The following is a 22007-nucleotide window of genomic DNA, read 5'->3' as shown; positions in this document are numbered from 1 at the left end:
ATTGCAGACAGGTTGAAGGGGCTCGATGATCACAAACGGAACCTACTCATTCGGTGACCAGGACAGAGCAGAGCGGAGTGCCAAGGGATGGAACAGCCCAACCCCACTCAGATGATGTGGAAGGGGGAATGGTTGGGGGTGGGGGGGGGAAATGGGATCTTCAGTACCTGCACGCTTGGGTCTGACAAAGAATCCCGAATCGTAGATCACAGGATAGGAGACTGGCGAAGACACAAATAACATGGGGTTAACCAGGCAGACGGCAATGGAAACCCACTCAGACAGGACAGGGTTTCAAACCCACCCTCCGTGACAGAAACCTGGGATGACACACCATCCCAGGAACAGGTTTGACAGGTCGGAAAAGTAACGGGTCCAGGCGCAGTTTGAATTTTATTTGGCCACGAGGGAAATTCGCCACAGGGAGTCACGATCACAAAGTACTGAAAGCCATCGCATTGGTCACAGCCAAACGATCTACAATTATAAACCGCGCGGGACAGATGTAAACATGAAGGAAAATGCAACAGTACCTAACACCCCTTGACCTAGTGCAGGTACATTAAATGCTCATGAAACAGTTGGGTTTTAGAGACCAGGTTTTCGGGTTGAATTTTACATGGATACTACTTTGAACAGCGGCAAGTTCAAGACATCGGGAGCTCAGGTGGTAAGTTTGTGTTCAGGGTGTAGACAGGTTGGCTTTTTCCCACTGAGGTTTAGGTGAGCTACACAGGTGCGGGTTAAGAGTGAACGGGGGAAAGGTTTAGGGGAAACGTCTTCACACAGAGGGGCTGTGGGGGTGTGGAACAAGCTGGCAGCAGAAGAAGTGAATGCGGGCTCATTTTTAATATTGAAGACAAAATTTGGACAGGTACATGGATGGGAGGGTTAGGGACTGCGTGCAGATGAGTGGGGTCTTGGCAGAATAACATTTCAGCACTCATGGATGTGGGAATGGGGGGGGGGGATCTGACCCCATCCACACCTGCCTCTCCACTCCAGAACCCTCCCCCACTCTCGGATGAAGATGTTTCCCCATTCCCCCACCCCAATGCTGGTCACATTTAGCAGGGACTGCCCTTGCTCAGGTGGAAACCTCTCCTCAACCATCGGCCCCACCTACCTCCATCGCTCCATCTAAAAAACAGGTTGTCACAGGATGCGGGGATTGAGAGTTGGGGCCGGGATTGAGCTCTGTGCCAACAACAGGGAACACCTCTACTCTGGTCTGAGGACTGATGAGGCAGGCTGGACGCTGGGCCCCGAATGCCGCCCCGAGGAACTCAAAAAGCGACCCAGAGAGACACGGTAGATGGCGGACGCCAGAACCTGCAGCGGCAAACACCCCACTGGTGGAGCTCAGCAGATCGAGCAGCGTCCGCGGGGGGAGTAAAGGTCGACATTCCGGACCAGAACTTTTCATTGGCTCCAAACAGATGCTGCTCGACCCACCGGGCTCCCTGGCAGAGGGTGTCACTGCTCCTGCAACGATTTGGAGGGCTCGGTGGCCTCAACGCCAACCTCCAGGCGGGATGCAGTAGCAAAGAGAAGTCGCGTCCGTGAACGTTTGCGGAAGGACGTACTGATGGTGACGTAGTCTTCCTGAAAATATGGTTTTCCTGCTTCATGAGGCTCTGGTGTGTGTGAGAGAGAGAGAGAAATAGAGGGAGGGATGGGGAGAAAGAGAGAGAGAGGGAGGGAGTGAGAAAGAGAAAGGGAGGGAGAGGAAGAGGGAGGGGGAGAGAGGGGAGGAGGAGAAAGGGTGAAGGACAGAAAGGGAGGGATGGAGAGGGGAGGGGTGAGGGAGAAAGAGGAGGAGGGATGGGGAGGGGGTGTGAGAGAGAGGGGAGGGGGTAAGGAGGAGAAAGGGTGGACAGGGAGGGAGGGAGAGGGGGTGAGGGAGAGGGACAGAAAGGGAGAGAGAGGGAGGGACACAGGGAGAGAGAGAAAGAGTGGTGGAGAGGGGGGGAGAGAGAAAGTGACAGAGAGAATGGGAAAGATAAAAGGGGAACATGAGAAAGGGAGAGAGAGAGGGGAGGGGAGGGTGAGATCAGTTTACATCTGTGGGTGAAGAATGAGTCCCCTTCACCTCACCCAGACCGAGCCATTGGGAACCACTGGAACTGGGTGTGCAGATGGACCCAAGGGGAGCCTCCCAGCCCAACCCCACACCTCCCACCCACAGTTCCAGCCTCTTCCCTCACCTGCCTCCCGCCGCAGTCTGGGCAGAGTTTGCATGACCTCATCGCGGCCCCGACCACCGGTGCGGGGCTGGGTGAATTCATTGCGCTGTGGCAGATTGTCCCGGTTTATGTAGGTGAGGTTGGGGGGAATTGGTGGAGAACAGGGAGGGGGGGGGAAGAGTCTGATGGGGTTATTGTGCTGGGGGGGAGGGAATAGAGTAGCAGGGAACAGATGGGGTGAATGGAGAAACTCAGCAGTGTCCATTACACCTCAAGATATAGGAGAAGTAGGCCATTCAGCCCATCATGTCCACTCTGCTATGCCAAAGGAGGCAAAGATCTATCACCAATGTTTTGGGCCTGAGCTCTTCATCAAGGGGTGAGCAAAAAGCAGGTGGGTGCCTGAATTAAAGGGACAGGGGGAGGAGTGTAGGAGGGGTTGGAGGAGGAGGGAAGGAGGGGAAGAGGAGAGGTGGGAGGAGGAGGGAAGGGGGCAGGGAGGAGGAGGGAAAGAGGGGCGGGAAGGAGGAGGAGGGAAGGAGGGAATGGGACAGGGAATTGAAATGAGTGGCCACTGGGAGATCCAGACTTTGCGGTGGACAGAGCAAAAGTGCTGAACGAAGCAATCTCCCAGGCTGCGCCCAGTCTCTCCGATGTTGCAGTAGATGGCCCCTGCAGATTCACAGGTGAAATGTGATGGGATGAATGTCCTGCAACGGGGGAAGCCCACCTGTTCTGTTGGAGAGGGATCAGGCTCGAATGTGTGACAGGACGCTCCCCCCTCCAACCCCCCTCTTCCCTTCCTGACCACGGGAGAGGTATTGGTGCAGAGTCAGTGGAGGGGGAAGGGGTGGGGGAGATGATTCTGCCCCTGTTCTCCAATCAGATCCTACCTCCCCGACCAGGGAATCACAATCCCACCCACCCCCTTCTCCCCCCAGTGGGTGACCGACTCTTGCCTCAAACCAGGAATGGCCACACTTACTGGAAGTGATGTACTCTTTCAGGTAGGGAGGAGCTGGTTCTGTGGTGGTGGGGAAGGGGGAGAGAGAGAAAGACAAATCAGCACAGGAATGATCATCAGCTCAACCTTCAGAACCTCCCAACATTCACACCCCGACAGCATCAAGGCCCATCCCTCACTGCCCCCTTGGAAAACTGGGGTGGAGTTGTTTCAAATCGCTGCCATCATTCTGGAGGGGGTCCCTGAGTTCTGGGGGTGGTTCCTCATGTCTGGAAGGGGTTTCTGGAGGTGGTCTCCTGTGTTCTGGAGGGTGTTCTGCATGTTCTGGAGGTGAGTCTTCCCTGTCTTCTGGAGTGGTTTCCCGTGTTCTGGAGGTGGGTCTCCCCATATCCTGGAGGTGGGTCTCTTGTGTTCTGGAGGAAGGGGGCCCCATGTTCTTCGCCTCTCCTGTCCTCACCCCTCCTAGTCCTGACTGGAAATGGGACGTCCCACCCTCATGTCTGCTCCAACAGATCCAGAACATATGGGCAGAGAGCGTCGGTGCAGGGAGTCCCGAAACATCTGGCCGGTAGGTAAAGGAAGTGGGGGGGAGGAGGCAAGGGTAGAGGGGTGGAGGAAGTTGGGAGAGATGAGGTGCTGAAAGGGAGAGAGGTGGAGATGGGGAGGAGGAGTAAGGGGAAGGATGAGGAGGAGAGGAAGAATTAGAGGTGTGGAGTTTGGAGGGGAGGGGAAGGGGAGAAGAGAGGAGGGGAAAGTGGAAGGAGAGGAGGGGGAAGTGGGAGGAGAGGTGAGGGGAAGGGGAGTGAGGTGAGGGGGTGAGAGAGGGGAAGGGGAGGGAGGTGAGGGGAAGTGGAGGGGAAGTGGGAGGAGGGGAAGGGCAGGGAGGTGAGGGGAAGGAGAGTGGAGAGGGGTAGGGGAGGGAGGTGAGAGGAAATGAAAAGGGAAAGAGAGAGGAGGGGAAGTGGGAGGAGAGGTGAGGGAAAGGAGAGTGGAGAGGGGTAGGGGAGGGAGGTGAGAGGAAATGAAAGGGGAAAGAGAGAGGAGGGGAAGTGGGAGGAGAGGTGAGGGGAAAGGGAGTGAGATGAGGGGGTGAGAGAGGGGAAGTGGAAGGGAAGTGGGAGGAGGGGAAGGGCAGGGAGGTGAGGGAAAGGAGAGTGGTGAGGGGTAGGGGAGGGTGAGAGGAAATGAAAGGGGAAAGAGAGAGGAGGAGTGGGAGGAGAGGAGGGGAAGGGGAGCGAGGGGGAGTGAGGTGAGGGGAAGGGGAGGAGAGAGGAGGGGAAGTGGGAGGTGAGGTGAGGGGAAGTGGGAGGAGAGGAGGGGAAGGGGAGTGAGGTGAGGGGAAGTGGGAGGAGAGGAGGGGAAGGGGAGTGAGGTGAGGGGAAGGGGAGGGAGGTAAGGGGAGGGAGGTGAGGGGATGGGAGGATAGAGATGGGGAAAGTGGGAGGAGGTGGGGGAAGGGGAGATGAGGCAGAGAGGAGGGAGGGGAGGTAGTGAGGGAAGGGGAGATGGGGAGGAAAGAGGAGGGAAGTGGTGGAGAGGGAAGGGGAGGGGCATGGGGAAGGAGGGAAGGAAAGGAGAGAGGAGGGTAGAGGCAGGAGCAGGGAAGGGGGAGCCATGTCCGTGTTGGGTCCACATACTTGCGCGGCGGTCTCGGAGCACCTTCCTGATGTGGCGAGGGTCTGTGAGGGAAGGAGAGAGCATCAGCCTCTGGGCCCAGGGAGCCGGGACAGGGGTACAGAGAGCGGAAATGGGGGGGGGTGGGGGTGTGTCAGGGATCAGCCCTGAGCAGGGACCTCCTTCACTTACTTGAGCTGCCAAGCTGTTGGATAGGCCAGATCTTGGCTCTAGTTTGTCCTGAAACGGGGAGAGAGAGGAGCGGTCAGTTCCCTGCACTCACTGGCCGCTGCCCTGCCCCATCGCCCAATCCACACCTGTTCCCAAAGGCTCACAGGTCAGCCCCAACTCTTGCCCCAACTCTTTGCCCAACTGGGCAGACCCCTCACATGGAGCTCATCATCAGGTAAAACCCATTACAATGAGGAGCTCCCTCACTGCCCCTCCCACAATGTGGAGCTCCCTCACTGCCCTCCCACTGGAGCTCCCACACTGCCTCTCCCACAATGTAGAACTCCCTCACTGCCCCTCCCACAGTGGAACTCCCTCACTGCCCCTCCCACAATGTGAAGCTCCCTCACTGTCCCTCCCATAATGCAGAGCTCCCTCACTGCACCTCCCACAGTGGAGCTCCTTCACTGCCCTTTCCACAGTGCAGAGATCCCTCACTGCTCCTCCCACAATGTGGAGCTCCCTCACTGTCCCTCCCATAATGCAGAGCTCCCTCACTGCACCTCCCACAGTGGAGCTCCTTCACTGCCCTTTCCACAGTTCAGAGATCCCTCACTGCTCCTCCCACAATGTGGAGCTCCCTCACTACCCCTCCCTCTGTGCAGAGCTCCCTCATTGCCCTTCCCATAATGCGGGATTCCCTCACTGCCCCTCCCCTCCTCTCCCTGCACACCCACTCCCCTATTCCATCCTCTCCCACCCCCCCCCCACTGAATTTGGATGGTCAGCCATTGCATGGAAGAGCAGGTGTGAAGGCCGAAAGGTGGGAGTGAGCAGGAGGGATGAGGCCGGCAGTATGTGCAGAGGGGGAGTGAGGGGGGTGGTCTCACACCGCTTTGCCCATGAAGTGGGTAGCATCCACCAGTGTGTCCCTGCCCTGAGCTAGGAGACACATGTCCAGATGGGTCCACGGCTGGAGCATCGAGCAGTCCCATCTCCACAGACACCGGCCAATGCACTATGCAGTAGAGGAATCTGGACCAACTGGGCAGAAAATGGCAGATGGAGTTTAATGCTGCATTTTGGAAGGACAAACCAAGGTGGGACATCCACAGTAAATGGTCAGGCACTGAGGAGGGCAGAGGAACAAAGGGATCAGGTATAATTCCCTGAAAGTGGCATCACAGGTAGACGGGGTTTTAAAGAAAGCTTTTGGCAGATTGGCCTTCATAAATCAAAGTATTGAGTACAGGAGTTGGGATGTTATGGTAAATTTGTATAAGACATGGGTGAGGCCAAATTTGGTTGCCAAACTACAGGAAGGATATCAGTAAGATGGAAAGAGGGCAGAGAAGATTTACCAGGATGTTGCCCGGACTCTAGGGACTTTATTCCCTGGAGCGTAGAAGAATGAGGGGAGATTTGATAGAGGTATTTAAAATTATGAGAGGGACAGACAGTAAATGCAAGTACTTTCCACTCAGATTAGGAGAGATAAATACAAGAGGCCATGGCTTTAGGGTGAAAGGGGAAAGGTTTTTAAAAAAAAATTATTTTTCACACTATAAACCATATTGACCAAGATACATACAGACATTTTTTCTCTTGAATATATAGTGTCGTTTTCTCCCCCTTTTTCCCCCTCCCTTCCCTCCCTCCCTCACCCCCTTTCCCATTTATTTGGTTCAATCTATAAGATACATTAAACCCGTTTAACAATGTTGTCACTTAATAAAAATAAACAAGAAATTTTACTGAGTCAGTTCTTTTCGTTATCTTCTCCTTCTGTCATTTTAGGTGGTGGAAGTCCATGGTAGGATTTCTCCATTGTGTTTCATGTATGGCTCCCATATTTGTTCGAATATTGTAATGTTATTTCTTAAATTATATGTTATTTTTTCTAATGCAAAACATTTATTCATTTCCATATACCATTGTTGTATTCTCAAGTTGTCTTCTAATTTCCAGGTTGACATAATACATTTTTTTGCTACAGCTAGGGCTATCATAACAAATCTTTTTTGTGCTCCATCCAAATCGAGTCCAAATTCTTTTTTTCTTATATTACTTAGGAGGAAGATCTCTGGGTTTTTTGGTATATTGCTTTTTGTGATTTTATTTAATATCTGGTTTCGATTTTCCCAAAATTTTTTCACGTTCTCACATGTCCAAATTGCATGAATTGTTGTTCCCGTTTCCTTTTTACAGCGAAAACATCTGTCTGATACTGTTGGGTCCCATTTATTTAACTTTTGAGGTGCAATGTATAGCCTGTGTATCCAGTTATATTGTATCATACGTAACCTCGTGTTTATTGTATTTCTCATAGTTCCTGAGCATAACTTCTCCCATGTTTCATTCTTTATCTTTATGTTTAGATCTTGTTCCCATTTTTGTTTAGGTTTACCATTTGTTTCCTCATTCTCCTTTTCTTGCAGTTTGATGTACATGTTTGTTATAAATTTTTAAATTATCATTGTGTCTGTAAACACATATTCAAAATTGCTTCCTTCTGGTAACCTCAGACTGTTTCCCAATTTGTCCTTCAAGTAGGTTTTCAGTTGGTGGTATGCAAACATTGTATCGTGAGTTATATTATATTTATCCTTCATTTGTCCAAGGATAATAATTTATTTCCCGAAAAACAATTTTCTATTCTTTTGATCCATTTTCTCTCCCATTCTCTGAAGGAAAGGTTATCTATTGTGAAAGGGATTAGTTGATTTTGCGTCAATATTAGTTTTGGTAGGGAGGAGTCACGTGATGGAGTAGTGGCCGGACGGTGAACTCCAGCCCTCTCCAGAAAAGTCGGAAAAAATAAAGGAAAACACAAAAGCACAAAAATAAAAATTAAAGTGAGTATAAAGGTGGAAAGAAGATGGCGACAAAAAAAGAAAAATCGAAAACAACGGTAAGAAGAGAGGAAGAAAAGACAACGGAAGAAGAAGGAGAAGGCCTTACCTGTTCGAAGAGGCCCGCGGTGGAGAGAGAAACCCGCTCCCTCAGGTCGGTAGAAAGTGGACTACAAAAATGGCTCGTTGAGCCGAGTAAAAGTGCGCAATCGCGCATGCAAAAAAACACACCGACGGGAGGGGTGACCAGCTGGGGAGTCGATCTCCACAGCCGGCAATGACAGCTGCAGAACACCTGCAGCAAGAGGAGAACACAGAAGACAATGAAAACAAGAAAGAAGAGAAGAAAAGGGCAACAAAGAAACAACAGATGGCCAACCCAGAGGAAGAAGAAGAGGAAGAGGAAGAGTACAGTGAAATAGAAGAAGAAAGGAAAGGCAAGATAAAGGATATACTTTCTCTTATTAAAGAATACATGGAGTCATTTAAAGAATGGCAAGCGCAAGAATTTAATGATTTAAGAAGAAGAATAACACAGAAGAGAAAATGAATAAAATAGATATGACCTTAACAGAAATGGGAAAGAAAATGGACAAGATGGAAGAGCGGGCAGTAGCAGCAGAAATGGAGGTAGAGGACTTAAAAAAGAAATTGGAGGAATCTAATAAAAAAGATATAGAGACACAAGAACTGTTAGCTCAAAAAATAGATATAATGGAAAATTATAACAGAAGAAATAACATAAAGATAGTGGGCCTTAAGGAAGATGAAGAAGGCAAGAATATGAGGGAGTTTATAAAAGATTGGATCCCTAGGATCCTAGGATGTCCAGAACTACAGCAAGAAATGGAAATAGAAAGGGCACATAGAGTATTGGCCTCTAAACCACAACCACAACAAAAACCAAGATCTATTTTAGTAAAATTCCTAAGATATACTACAAGGGAAAAGGTACTGGAGAAGACAATGGAAAAAGTAAGAGAGGGCAACAAGCCACTGGAGTATAAAGGGCAAAAAATCTTCATTTATCCAGATATAAGTTTTGAACTCCTAAAGAAGAGAAAGGAGTTCAATACAGCAAAGGCGATTTTATGGAAGAAAGGGTATAAATTTAAACTAAAGCATCCAGCGGTATTGAAAATATTTATTCCAGGACAACAAAACAGACTATTCTCGGATCCAGAAGAAGCACGAAAATTTGCAGAACAATTACAAAATAGACTGAGGGATGAAGACGGGTAATGAGAGTAAAAATGATCACGATTGATATGTATGTGGGTAAAGAGGTACAAGAGTGTATAGGTATAATGTGCATACGTGAATGTATCTGTACTTAGAGAAAAATATAGATAGTTTCGACAAGAATTAATAAAGGAAGGTAATGGAATAGAGAGAATAAGGAGGGAATTAAAAGAGTGACCTTTGTAACATATGAAAAGTGAAATCTTTTCTGGGGGGGGCTGGGTGGGGGGGAATAGCGGTCACTGCAAAATCAGTTGACGCTTGCGAGTGAATTCGCAAACCCAAATGGAGAGGGGAGATGTGGTTGTCCGACAAGGGATAAAGGACAACTCAGGAGGGGAAGGGGAGATTGGGGCTAAAGAAGATATAAATAGAAGAATAAGGAAAATGTTTGATGTTGTAGGAATGTTGTCTTATAAAGGGTTTAAAATAAGAAAACAGAAATGGAAAAGGAGGAAAGGTAATGATGAAAAAACGGAAAGAGAAGATAAACAAAGTATAAAATGGCTACGCTGAACTATATGACTTTAAATATTAATGGAATACATAACCAAATTAAAAGGAAGAAACTACTAAATTTACTGAAAAAAGAAAAAATTGATATAGCATTTGTCCAAGAAACACACTTAACTGAATTGGAGCACAAGAAATTAAAGAGAGATTGGGTAGGACACATAACAGCAGCGTCGTATAATTCAAAAGCAAGAGGAGTAGCTATATTAATTAGTAAAAATGTGCCAATTAAAATAGAAGAGGAAATAATAGATCCAGCAGGGAGATATGTTATGATAAAATGTCAGATATATTCGGAGTTTTGGAATCTACTTAATGTATATTCACCTAACGAAGAAGATCAAAAGTTTATGCAAGATATCTTTTTGAAGGTAGCTAATACGCAAGGGAACATATTAATAGGAGGGGATTTCAACCTGAATTTGGATTCAAATGTGGATAAAACTGGGAAAAAAATTAACAGAAAGAACAAAGTAACCAAATTTATAATTAAATCAATGCAAGAAATGAAACTTTTGGATATATGGAGGAAACAAAACCCAAAAGAAAAGGAATATTCATACTACTCGGCTAGACATAAAACATACTCAAGAATAGACCTATTTTTGTTATCAGCTAGTATGCAAGATAGAGTAAGAAAAACAGAATATAAAGCTAGAATACTATCGGACCATTCACCCTTAATATTGACAGTAAAGCTAGAGGACATCCCTCCAAGAATGTATAGATGGAGATTAAACCCCATGCTACTTAAAAGGCAGGATTTTAGAGAATTTATTGAAAAACAATTAAAAATGTATTTTGAAGTAAATACGGAATCAGTGGAAGATAAGTTTATACTATGGGATGCAATGAAAGCATTCATTAGAGGGCAAATAATAAGTTATGTAACCAAGATGAAGAAGGACTATAATCAGGAAACAGAGCAGTTGGAAAGGGAAATAGTAAATATAGAAAAAAAATTAGCAATGAAGGAAGATACAACTAAAAGAAGAGAATTGGCGGATAAAAAAATAAAATATGAAACATTACAAACATATAAGGTAGAGAAGAATATAATGAAGACAAAACAGAAATATTATGAACCAGGTGAAAAAACGCACACAATCCTAGCATGGCAGCTTAAGACAGAACAAGCTAAGAAAATGGTATTGGCATCAAGGAAAAAAGACAAACAAATTACATATAATCCAAAAGAAATTAAGGAAAACTTTAGAGAATTCTATGAACAATTATACCGATCTGAAAACGAAGGGAAAGAAGGGAAAATAGATGAATTTTTGACTAAAATTGAACTACCAAAACTACAAATAGAGGAACAAAATAAATTAACAGAACCATTTGGAACAGTAGAAATACAAGAGATAATAAAAAAAATTCCAAATAATAAGACACCAGGAGAGGATGGATTTCCAATAGAATTCTACAAAACATTTAAAGACTTATTAATTCCGCCCCTCCTGGATGTAATCAACCAGATTGATGAAACACAAAGCTTACCAGATTCATGTAAAACAGCAATAATTACAGTAATACTAAAACAAGGGAAAGATCCACTCTCACCAGCGTCATATAGACCAATATCTTTGCTAAACACAGATTATAAGATAATAGCTAAACTATTAGCAAACAGATTAGCAGAACAGGTACCAAAAATGGTAAATTTAGACCAAACTGGATTTATCAAAAAAAGACGCACAACAGACAATATTTGTAAATTTATTAACTTAATTCATGCAGTAGAAGGAAATAAAGCACCTGCAGTAGCAGTTGCTTTAGACGCAGAGAAGGCCTTCGACAGAGTAGAATGGAATTATTTGTTCAAAGTATTGCAAAAATTCAGTTTACGGGAGAAGTATATTAATTGGATTAAAGCATTATATAAGGGACCGTTAGCGAAAGTGACAGTAAATGGACATGTATCAAAGCAATTTAACTTAAGCAGGTTAACGCGGCAGGCGTTAGCTATAGAACCACTAGCAGAATTGATAAGAATAGATAATAATATAAAAGGAATAAAAATAAAAGACAAGGAATATAAAATCAGTCTATTTGCGGATGATGTAATAGTGTACTTAACAGAACCAGAACTATCAATAAAAGAATTATATCAGAAATTGAAGGAATATGGAGAAGTGTCGGGTTACAAGATCAACGTAAATAAAAGTGAAGCAATGCCTATGAATAATGCGGATTTCTCAAAATTTAAGAAGGAATCTCCATTTAGATGGCAAATGCAGGCAATAAGATACCTAGGTGTACAAATAAACAAAAATCTAGGCCAATTATATAAACTCAATTATTATCCACTAATGAAAAAATTACAGGACGATTTAGAGCATTGGAAAGATCTACCACTAACACTAATAGGAAGGATAAACTGTATTAAAATGAACATTTTTCCAAGGATATTATACTTATTTCAGGCATTGCCAATACAACTGACAGAAAAGTTCTTCAAAGAGTTAAAGAAAATAATAAGGAAATTTTTATGGAGAGGGGGGAAACCGAGGATAGCACTAGATAAATTAACAGAATGGTATAAACAAGGAGGCTTACAATTGCCAAACTTTAAAAATTATTATAGAGCTGCACAATTAAGATACCTATCAGATTTTTATCAAACAAGGGAAAAACCAGACTGGACGAGATTAGAATTAGATAAAATAGGGGAAAAGATACCTGAACACATATTATATAAATGGGATGAAAAATTGGTACAACATAGAACTTCTCCAGTATTACATCATCTCCTCAATATTTGGAAGAAGATTCATGTAGAAAGAAATAAAACAAATTTTATTTAGGGATTAAAAGAATAGAAAATTGTTTTTCAGGAAATAGATTATTATCCTTTGAACAAATGAAAGATAAATACAATATAACTCAAGATACAGCGCTGGCATATTACCAATTGAGATCCTACTTGAAGGATAAATTAGGAACCATTTGAGTTTGCCAGAGGGAAGTAACTTTGAATATGTGATTACAGATACAATGATAATCAAAAGATTTATAACAAATATGTATATTAAACTGCAAGAAAAGGAGAATGAGGAAACAAATGGTAAAACTAAACAAAAATGGGAACAAGATTTAAATATAAAGATAAAAAAGGAAACATGGGAGAAGTTATGCTCTGGAACGATGAGAAATACAATAAATACGAGGTTACATATGATACAATAGAACTGGATACACAGGCTATACATTACACCTCAAAAGTTAAATAAATGGGACTCAACAGTATCTGATAGATGTTTTCGATGTAAAAAATAAATGGGAACAACAATTCATGCAATCTGGACATGTGAGAAAGTAGAAAAATTTTGGGAAGATCTAAATCAGATATTAAATAAAATAACAGAAAACAATATCCCAAAGAATCTAGAGATCTTCCCCCTAACTAACATAAAAAACAAAGATTTTGGAATTGATTTGGAGGATGCACAAAAAAGATTTGTTAAGATAGCTCTAGCCGTAGCAAAAAAATGTATTATGTCAATCTGGAAATTGGAAGATAATTTGAAATTACAACAATGGTATATAGAAATGAATAAATGTATTCCATTAGAAAAAATAACATATAGTTTAAGAAATAATATTGAAATATTCGAACAAATATGGGAGCCTTACATGAAACACAATAGCGAAAACCTACCGGGGACAATCACTACCTAAGTTAATGGAAGGAAAAGGAAATGTAAAGAATGGACTCAGTGGAATTTCTGGTGTATTTTTATTGAATGACAACATTGTCTGACTGGTTTAATGTATCCTAGATTTTGTACCTTAAATGGATGCGAGGGGGGAGGTCGGAGGGTGGGATGGGAGGAGGGGCGGGGGGAAGAAAATGGCACTGTATATGTGTGAAAAGGAAAAAGTGTGTATCATGGTTAATGTGATTTATGGTGTGAAAAATAAAAAATTGAAAAAAAAATATTAGTTTTGGTAGTTGGTAATTTGTTTTATTCCTTTCTACGTGAATCTTCTTCCAAATGTTGAGCAGATGATGCAATACTGGTGAATTCCTATGTTGCATCAATTTTTCATCCCATTTATATAGTATATGTTCAGGTATCTCGTTCCAATCTGGTCCAATTTGGTTTTTCCCTTGTTTGATAAAAATCTGATAGGTATCTTAATTGTGCGGCTCTATAATAATTCTTAAAGTTTGGTAGCCTCCTTGTTTGTACCATTCTGTTAATTCATCTAGTGCTATCCTTGGTTCCCCCCTTTCCATAAGAATTTCCTTATTATTTTCTTTAGCAACTTGAAGAATTTCTCTGTTATGTGAATTGGTAATGACTGAAATACGTATTGTATCCTTGGGAAAATGTTCATTTTAATACAGTTTATCCTTCCTATCAGTGTTAGTGGTAAGTCTTTCCAATGCTCTAAGTCGTCTTGTAATTTTTTCATTAATGGATGATAATTTAGTTTATATAGATGACCAAGATTTTTATTTAGTTGTATACCTGGGTATCACATTGCTTGTGTTTGCCATCTAAATGGTGATTCTTTCTTAAACTTTGTGAAATCCGCATTATTCATTGGCATTGCCTCACTTTTATTTGCGTTGATCTTGTACCCCGATACTTCTCCATATTCCTTAAATTTCCTATGTAATTCTTTTATTGATGTTTATGGTTCTGTTAATTATATTATAATGTCATCTGCAAATAGACTGATTTTATATTCCTTTCCTTCTCTTTTATTTTTATCCCTCTTATTTTATTTTCTGTTCTTATCAGTTCTGCTAGTGGTTCTATAGCTAACACGAACAGTGAGGGAGATAATGGACATCCATGCCTTGTTGATCTGCTTAAGTTAAATTGTTTTGATATATATCCATTTACTGTCACTTTCGCCAATGACCCCTTACATAATGCTTTAATCCAATTAATATATTTCTCTGGTAGGCTGAATTTTTGTAGTACTTTGAATAAATAATTCCATTCTACTCTGTCAAAGGCCTTCTCTGTGTCTAAAGCAACTGCTACTATTGGAGTTTTATTTTCTTCTACTGCATGAATTAAGTTAATAAATTTACAGATATTGTCCGTTGTTCGTCTTTTTTTAATAAATCTAGTTTGGTCTAGATTTACTATTTTTGGTACATAGTCGGCCAATCTGTTTGCTAATAGTTTAGCTATTATCTTATAATCTGTGTTAAGTAGGGATATTGGTCTATATGACACTGGTGCAAGTGGATCTTTCCCTGTCTTTGGTATTTCTGTAATTATTGCTGTTTTGCATGAATCTGGTATGTTTTGTGTTTTATCAATCTGGTTGATTACTTCCAGGAGGGGAGGAATTAATGTCTTTAAATGTTTTATAGAATTCTATTGGGAATCCATCCTCTCCTGGTGTTTTATTGTTTGGTAGTTTTTTTAATATCTCCTGTACTTCTTCTATTTCAAATGGTTTTATTAATTTATTTTGCTCCTCTTTGTAAATTCGGTAGTTCAGTTTTAGTTAGAAATTCATCTATTTTGTCTTCTTTCCCTTCGTTTTCAATTTGATATAGTTGTTTGTAGAATTCCCTGAAGTTTTCATTGATCTCCGTTGGATTATATGTGATTTGTTTGTCTTTTTTCCTTGATGCCAATACCATTCTCTTAGTTTGTTCTGTCTTAAGCTGCCATGCTAGAATTTTGTGCGTTTTTTCTCCTAGCTCATAATATTTCTGTTTTGTCTTCATTATGTTCTTCTCCACCTTATATGTTTGTAGTGTTTCATATTTTATTTTTTTTGTCTGCCGATTCTCTTTTAGTTGTATCTTCCTTTATTGCTAATTGTTTTTCTGTATTTGTTATTTCCTTTTCCAACTGTTCTGTTTCCCGATTGTAGTCCTTCTTCATCTTAGTTACATAACTTTATTATTTGCCCTCTGATGAACGCTTTCATTGCGCCCCATAGTATAAACTTATCTTTCACTGATTCGGTATTTATTTCAAAGTACATTTTAATTTGTCGTTCAATGAATTCTCTAAAATCCTGTCTTTTAAGATTTTTCTTTGGCTTGGCTTCGCGGATGAAGATTTATGGAGGGGTAAATGTCCATGTCAGCTGCATGCTCGTTTGTGGCTGACAAGTCCGATGCGGGTCAGGCAGACACAGTTGCAGTGGTTGCAGGGTAAATTTGGTTGGTTGGGGTTGGGTGTTGGGTTTTTCCTCCTTTGTCTTTTGTCAGTGAGGTGGGCTCTGCGGTCTTCTTCAAAGGAGGTTGCTGCCCGCCGAACTGTGAGGCACCAAGATGCACGGTTTGAGGCTATATCAGCATGGAGTTTAATCTCCATCTATACATTCTTGGTGGGATGTCCTCTAGCTCTATTGCCAATAACAGGGGTTCAGTTTTCCTAACTCTCCCTTGAATGAGTATACTCTGGTTTCTCTTCAGATCGTATAAATCTTTCGCCTTTTACTCTCCCTTGAATGTGGGCTGATAACAGGAATAGGTCTATCCTTGAGTATGTTTTGTGTCTACCCGAATAATATGAATATTCCTTTTCCTTTGGGTTTTGTTTCCTCCATATATCCAAAAGTTGCATTTCTTGCATCGATTTAATTATAAATTTGGTTACTTTGTTCTTTCTGTTAATTTTTTTCCAGTTTTATCCATGTTTGAGTCCAAATTAAGGTTAAAACCCCCTCCTATTAGTATGTTCCCTTGCGTGTCTGCTATCTTCAAAAAGATATCTTGCATAAATTTTTGATCTCCTTCATTAGGTGAATATACATTGAGTAAATTCCAAAATTCTGAATATATCTGACATTTTATCATTACATATCTCTCTGCTGGATCTATTATTTCCTCTTCTATTTTGATTGGTGCATTTTTATTGATTAATATAGCTACTCCTCTGGCTTTTGAATTTTATGATGCTGCTGTTACATGTTTTATACAATCTCTCTTTAATTTCTTGTGTTCCACTTCAGTTAAATGTGTTTCTTGTACAAATGCTATATCAATTTTTTCTTTTTTCAGTAAATTTAACAGTTTCTTCCTTTTGATTTGGTTATGTATTCCATTAATATTTAAAGTCATATAGTTCAACATAGTCATTTCATACTTTGTTTATCTTTCCTTTCCGTTTCTTCATCACCACCTTCCCTTCTTATCCATTTCTGCTTTCTTTTTTTGAACACATTATAAGACAACATTTCTAAAACATAAAATATTTCCACTATTCTCACATCTAAAATTCCTTTAACCCCAATAGTCCCTCGCCTTTCTGAGTTGCCCTTTGTCCCTTGTTGGGCAACCACATCTCCCCATTCCATTTGGATTTGCGAATCCGCTCGCGTCAACTGATTTCGCAGTGACTGTTATTCTTCCCCACCCAGAACCCCCCAGAAAAGATTTTAATCTTCATATATAACAAAGGTCACTCTCTTAATTCCCTCCTTACTTCCTTTCTTCCCTTTCTTTCCCTTCTTAGTTCTTACTTATACTCTATTTTATATATATATATATATATATATATATATATATACATACATACACACATACATATAGTTTGTTGTCATTTTTGTTCTTGTTACATCTCTTCATCTCTGTCTGTTTTGTAGTTGTTCTGCAAATTTTCGTGCTTTTTCCAGATCCGAGAATAGTTTGCTTTGCTGCCCCAGGATAACTATTTTAAGTACCGCTGGGTATTTTAACATAAATTTATAACCTTTTTTCCATAGGGTCATTTTTGCTGCATTAAACTCCTTCCTCTTCTTCAGGAGCTCAAAACTTATATCTGGATAGAAAAAAAAATTTTGACCCTTGTATTCCAGTGGTTTTTTGTCTTCTCTTATTTTGTTCTTTGCCTTCTCCAATATATTTTCTCTTGTTGTATATCTTAGGAATTTTACTCGAATGGATTTTGGTTTTTGTTGTGGTTGTGGTTTAGGGGCTAATGTCCTGTGTGCCCTTTCTATTTCCATTTCTTCCAGTAATTCTGTTCTTCCCAGGACCCTGAGGATCCATTCTTTTATAAATTCTTTCATATTTTTGCCTTCTTCATCTTCCTTAAGGCCCACTATCTTTATATTGTTTCTTCTCTTATAATTTTCCATTATATCTATCTTCTGAGCTAACAGCTCCTGTGTCTCTTTAACTTTTTTATCAGATTCTTCTAATTTCTTTTTTAAGTCATCTACTTCCATATCTATGGGTGTTTCTCATTCTTCCACCTTGTCCACTCTTTTTCCTATATCTGTCATGATCATCTCTAATCTATTCACTTTTTCTTCTGTACTTTTTATTCTTCTTTTTATTTCACTGAATTCTTGTGACTGCCATTCTTTTACTGTTTCCATATATTCTTTAAAAATATATATATCCATGTACTTGCCCTTCCCTTCATCTTCCATTTCTCTGTGTTCTCCCTCCTCTTCTTCTGGGCCCACTCCAGGATCTGTGTCCTTTACCTCTGTTTCTTCTGGTTTTCTTGTTGGGTTGTTTATTTTATTTTGTTGGGTATTTTTGTTCTTCTTATTTTTATTAAAATTGTCTTGGTGTTGGTCTTCTTCCTCTGGGTTGGTCATCTGTTGTTTCTCTGATTTCCTATTTTTATTCTCTTCCTTCTTGTTCCCGTTATTTTCTATGTTTTCCTGTTGGGAGTCTTGCTGTGGTGTTATACTTGTCTGTTTCGGCTGTGGAGATTTACTCCTCAGCTGGTCCCCCCTCCCGTCGATGTTGTTTTTGTCTTGTGCATCGCGCACTTTTGTTTGGCTTCATGAGCCATCTTTGTAGTCCTGAGTTCGGGCTTTCCACTGACCTCAGGGAGCAGGCTTCTCTCTCCACGGCGGGCCTCCTCGTACCGGTAAGGCCTTCACCTTCCTCTTCCGACGTCCTTCCTTCTTCTTTTCTTCCCGTTGTTTTTGGTTTTTCTTTCTTTGCTGCCATTTTCTCCACACTTTCACTTTCAATTTGTTATGGTTTCTGTGTTAGTGACTTTGTTTTTTCTCTACCTTTTTTTTACTTTTCTGGAGAGGGCTGGAATTCCCCTACCGGCCACTACTCCATTACGTGACTCCTCCCAAAGGGGAAAGGTTTAGGGGAACTTCACTCAGAGAATGGTGGGAGTGTGGAACAAGCTATCAACTGAATCCCATCCCCAAGCATCCCTGCCACCCCTCCCTGCTCTCCCAGTCCCCCTAACCAAGCAACCCCTCTCCTGCTTCCCCCATCCCCTGAGCATTCTCTCCCCCCACCCTCCCTCCGCGGCCCCTCCTCAAGCACCCTTCTCCGTGAGCACCCCCTCTTATGAGCACCATCTGTGGGAGGGGGAGTACTATCCTTTGGGAGGGGGGACAGGGATGGGGGGCAAGGGGAGTGTCTGGGGTTGGGAATGGGGCAGGATCTGGGGTGGGGATGTGGGACTGGGTGGGGGTGATGCGGGGTGTGGGGAGGCCTTTGGGATTGCAGGTGGGAGGTGAGGTCTGGGATGGGTCAGGGAAGCGGAATGGGGCAGGGGTGGGGATAAGGTGGGGGGGTGAGGCGGGTCATGGGGTGGTGTGGGTGTGGCGGGAGATGGGATGGGGAAGGGACAAAGAGGGAGATGGGATGGGGTCCGGGCCCCACTCACCTGCCTTTCTCTTGTCCCTGATCACCTCGATAACTTCCTCATCCTCGATCCCCGGGGCAATGCCTGCAACATAGAGACCAGACGGGGGCGTGGATTAGGCAGGACCCCTTAGCCTTCAATGGTGAGTGTTCTCCTCCCCTGGGCATGAAGGATGTGGGGAGGGGTCTCCAATCACATCACAGTGTGGGTGTGTCCACCCCAAAGCATCTCAAAGCCATCCCTGACCCGTTCCTGCCTAACCCTCCCTCTGCTCCTCTCCCCTCCCCATCTCCACCTGCCCTCTCCTCATCCCTTCCTCCACTCCCACCTCTGCCCCCCACCTTTACACAGAACAGCACATTACAAGCCCTTCAGGCCTCGATGTTGTGCCGACCCATATATTCCTTAAAAAATGTACTAAACCCTCCCCACCCCGTAACCCTCTATTTTTCTTCCATCCACGTGTCTGTTAAGAATCTCTTAAATGCCTCCAATGTTCCAGCTTCCACCACCCTCCCTGGTGAGGCATTCCAGACCCACCACATCTCTCTGCATAATCAAACTTACCCCTGACGTCTCCCCTAAACTTCCCTCCCTTCATTTTGTACAGACGTCCCCTGGTATTTCCTGACCCTGCCCTGGGAAACAGGTGCTAGCCGTCCATCCTGTCTATGCCTCTCTTAATCTTGTCAATCTCTATCAAGTCTCCTCTCACCCTTCTACGCTCCAAGGGGAAAAGTCCCAGCTCTGTTCACCTGGCCTTATTTTCCAATCCAGGTGAATCTCCTCTGGCCCCTTTCCACAGCTTCCACATCCTGCCTATAATGAGGTGACCAGAACTGAACACAATACTCAGGCATTGGTGAGGCCAGGTTTGGAGTATTGTGTTCAGTTCTGGTCTCCAAATTATTGGAAGGATATATATAAGGTGGAGAGGGTGCAGAGAAGATTTACAAGAATGTTGCCTGGCTTACAACATCTAGAGTATGAAGAAAGATTAAGGAGACTGGGACTTTATTCATTGGAACACAGACGCCTGAGAGGGGATTTGATAGAGGTATTTAAAATTATGAAGGGAGTAGGACTAGACATGAGTAGACTATTTCCCCTGAGGGCAGGGGAGGTTGGAACAAGAGGGCATGTGAAGGGTAAGCGGGAAAAACTTTAGGAGAAATGTTAGAGGATGCTTCTTCACTCAGAGAGTGGTGGCAGAATGGAATGAAATGCCAGAGGAGATAGTTGCGGCTGGGTCCCTTGTCATTTAAGGGAAGGTAGGATGTGTACATGGAGGTGAGGGGGTTGGAGGGTTATGGGCAGAAAGCGGGAGGTGGGGAACTAATGGTTCAAGTGAACCGGCACGGAATCGAAGGGCTGATATGTCCTGTTTGCGCACTGTAAATTGCTGTATCATTCTGAGTGTTGGTCTCACCCGAGATTTGTAGAGTTGCAATGTGACCTCTCTACTCCAGAACTCAATTCCCCTATTAATGAAGCCCAGCATCCCATAGGACTTCTTAACTAACCTATTAACTTGTGCGGTGACCTTGAGGGATGTAGGGATTTGAACCCCAAAGTCCCTCTGTTCCTCCACACTCTTTTTTTAAAATTTTTTTATTTTTCACTCCATAAACCACATTGACCATGATACATACATTTTCCTTTTCAATTATATAGAGTGTCATTTTCTCCCCCCCTCCCTCCTCCCATCCCACCCTCCCTACCTCCCCCCCATCCATTTAAAGTACAAAATCTAAGATACATTAAACCAGTCAAACAATGTTGTCATTCAATAAAAATAAACAAGAAATTCCACTGAGTCAATTCTTTTCTTTTCCTTCTCCTTTCGTTAATTTAGGTAGTGAATGTCCCCGGTAGGTTTTCTCTATTGTGCTTCATGTAAGGCTCCCATATTTGTTCAAATATTTCCATATTATTTCTTAAACTATATGTTATTTTTTCTAATGGAATACATTTATTCATTTCTATATACCAATGTTGTATTTTCAAATTATCTTCCAATTTCCAGGTTGACATAATACATTTTTTTGCTACGGCTAGAGCTATCTTAACAAATCTTTTTTGTGCACCATCCAAATCAATTCCAAATTCTTTGTTTTTTATGTTACTTAGGAGAAAGATCTCTGGATTTTTTGGTATATTGTTTTCTGTAATTTTATTTAATATTTGGTTTAGATCTTCCCAAAATTTTTCTACTTTCTCACATGTCCAGATTGCATGAATTGTTGTTCCCGTTTCTTTTTTACATCGAAAACATCTATCAGATACTGTTGGGTCCCATTTATTTAACTTTTTTTTTTTTTTTTTTTTTAAATTTTTTATTTTTCACACCATAAATCACAATAGCCATGATATACACTTTTTCTTTTCCACACATTTACAGTGACTTTTTCTCCCTCCCCCCTCCCTCCTCCCAAGCCACCCCCCCATCCCTCCCCCCTCTCATCCATTTTAGTTATACAATCTAGGTTGCATTAATTCAGTTAGACAATGTTGTCATTCAACAAAAATACACCAGAAATTCTACTGAGTCCATTTTTTTCTTCTCTTCTCCTTCCATCAACTTAGGTAATGTTTGTTCCCGGTAGGTTTTCGCTATTGTATTTAATGTAAGGCTCCCATACTTGTTCGAATATTTCAATATTATTTCTTAAACTATATGTTATTTTTTCTAATGGAATACATTTATTCATTTCTATATACCATTGTTGTATTTTCAAATTATCTTCCAATTTCCAGGTTGACATAATACATTTTTTTGCTACAGCTAGGGCTATCTTAACAAATCTTTTTTGTGCATCCTCCAAGTCAATTCCAAATTCTTTATTTTTTATGTTACTTAGGAGAAAGATCTCTGGATTCTTTGGTATATTGTTTTCTGTTA

The 22007-nt window shown here is 42.4% G+C and overlaps 1 protein-coding gene across 13 annotated transcripts in view; it reads right to left on the bottom strand.

Annotated features, from left to right (window-relative positions):
• LOC138754968 (uncharacterized) overlaps positions 1-22007 on the bottom strand; it is a 54948-nt gene that overhangs the window by 5446 nt on the left and 27495 nt on the right. For 3 of the 13 annotated variants that reach the window (XM_069920061.1, XM_069920058.1, XM_069920063.1), the window contains 6 exons: positions 19127-19189; positions 4957-5004; positions 4788-4829; positions 3172-3210; positions 1587-1637; positions 168-221 (listed from right to left, as the gene is read on the bottom strand). In XM_069920061.1, coding sequence (XP_069776162.1) covers positions 168-221; positions 1587-1637; positions 3172-3210; positions 4788-4829; positions 4957-5004; positions 19127-19189 — 297 coding nt within the window. The remainder of the gene's footprint in view (positions 1-167; positions 222-1586; positions 1638-3171; positions 3211-4787; positions 4830-4956; positions 5005-19126; positions 19190-22007) is intronic. The other 10 variants (XM_069920059.1, XM_069920064.1, XM_069920062.1 and 7 more) reach the window with 10 other exon arrangements.

This window comes from Narcine bancroftii, chromosome 2, assembly GCF_036971445.1.
Source record: "Narcine bancroftii isolate sNarBan1 chromosome 2, sNarBan1.hap1, whole genome shotgun sequence".
NCBI lineage: Eukaryota > Metazoa > Chordata > Chondrichthyes > Torpediniformes > Narcinidae > Narcine > Narcine bancroftii.
The sequence above is the reverse complement of the archived record's forward strand: the minus strand, read 5'-3'. Positions and strand labels throughout refer to the sequence as shown.